Source organism: Staurois parvus, unplaced genomic scaffold (genome assembly GCF_062004578.1).
Source record: "Staurois parvus isolate SC_StPar_1 unplaced genomic scaffold, SC_StPar_1.0 ptg001725l, whole genome shotgun sequence".
NCBI lineage: Eukaryota > Metazoa > Chordata > Amphibia > Anura > Ranidae > Staurois > Staurois parvus.
Window position 1 is genome coordinate 45,236 of NW_028319521.1, and position 1,874 is coordinate 47,109.

A 1,874-nucleotide genomic window follows, 5' to 3' on the forward strand; every position below is an offset into this window, starting at 1 on the left:
ACAGGTGGTGCAAGGAAGCCCTCTTGTTAGCCTGGCCTCTGCAAGGTACATGACAGGTGGACATTAGAGTGTAAGCTCTTGTGGTGCTGTGACTGACATGAATGTCTCTTTGCTATCCTTTCTATAAATGTAGGATAATACCCTTTGACTGTGGTGAGGACATTAGAGTGTAAGCTCCTGTGGTACATGTGAGCAATTCACCTACTTTTACAATAGAGTTGCAGATTTTGGATCTCACTGAACGTATTTTCTCCTCTTACACTCTCTTTGTGGTATCTCCTTACAGCTGTGATCACCTGATTGGACCAGAATGTGGACATTTTCTAGATACATACTCTGCACACTGTCCGTATTTGTGTGTGTTGCTGTAATTTTGTACTCCAACTATGTACAAATCAGACATCAGGAACTTTTCATTGCCACAGTGAAGATGAATTTGCAGGAACTTCCCATTGCCACAGACACCATTACCGCTCTGGACAATCGAACGTTTATCATCTCTCCGTATTATGATCCTAGACTTGGCCAATCAGTCCGGGTCATCTCCATCCTCCATGTATCTGTGAAAGAATTCTACTGTATCTTCCATTGTTTCTCCAATCAGAACATCATTGTCAGGGCAGAAATAGATCTTCACGGTGACAGATTTGGGTTCCCGTATGGAACAGCTGACCTTCTATGTGCAGAACCTTCTAGATGTGATTATACTTATATGTCCTTCTCTTCAACTATCTCTATAAATACAAGTCAGATCATTCTGTTTGAAGTCAGAAACCGTCCACCACCACCAATCTCTTCCAATTTCACCGTCTGTATCTCTACTTTGTATGGAAACTACAACAATGTCCTCCAGATGGTCCAGAGTATTGAGATGTACAAGATTCTGGGGGCCTCAAGAGTCACTATCTATAACACCAGCTGCTCCCAGGATGTAGATAAGGTGTTGCGCCATTACATTGATGAAGGAACTCTAGAGGTGGTGCCATGGCCAATAGATCACCATCTTCAGACAGCAAATAAATGGCAGTATTCCAAAGGACTCCCTGCAGAGATTGGATATTTTGGACAAACTGCAGTCCTAAATGATTGTCTATACAGGAACATGTACAAAAGTAGGTTTGTTCTCCTTAATGACATTGATGAAATTATTCTTCCAGTCAAGGACTGGGACTGGTCATCACTGATGGAGAGTCTCCAGAGTAAACACCCAAATACAAGTGTCTTCCGCATTGAGAATCACGTCTTCCCTACTTCAGTCAACATCTCTGGATATGACATGTGGTCCCATGTTCCCGGGGTCAATATTCTTAGTTATGTTCTCCGACTCCCTATAGACCAGAAAGTCTTCAATGGTCGCAAAATGATTGTGAATCCCCGAGACATATTTCAGACCTCCGTTCACTCAACTCTGAAACAGAGAGGAAAATGGAAGGATATAGGACAAGATATGGCCATCACCTTCCACTGCAAGAAGAGGAATTATGTCACCATAGAGGACCTCATTCCAGATGATGGATTGAAAAGATACAAAATGTCCTTGGTGCCCAATGTAGATAAGGTGATTAGGAGACTTTTCCCTCAGCAATAGTCCCACCTGTATATCCTGTAATGTAGTGAAGATGAGAATTCTGTGTGTACATGATTCATATCCGAACATTTACCAATGAGTCTATGTAAGAAATATTGCTCAGAAGAACTTTGTTCTAAAGGGTGAGCTTGTGACTGTGAAAAATGCGAAGGCTCATTATGAATGGACATTTATGATCATATGGTCCTTCTCCATCACAATGTCTCCTTTCTCTGCTTGGCATCAGCTGTTTAAGCCTTTTGCTGCCAACGGTAAATGGCATACGGTGGTAAAGAACCACTTCCAG

At 42.2% G+C, this 1,874-nt stretch overlaps 1 protein-coding gene across 1 annotated transcript; it reads left to right on the forward strand.

Annotated features, from left to right (window-relative positions):
* The first annotated feature begins 295 nt into the window (after positions 1-295).
* LOC149434606 (beta-1,4-galactosyltransferase galt-1-like) lies at positions 296-1,648 on the forward strand. Its single transcript, XM_089663590.1, has one exon. The coding sequence runs from the start codon at positions 311-313 to the stop codon at positions 1,586-1,588; it is 1,278 nt and encodes a 425-aa protein (XP_089519716.1). The 5' UTR covers positions 296-310; the 3' UTR covers positions 1,589-1,648.
* The last annotated feature ends 226 nt before the right edge of the window (positions 1,649-1,874 follow it).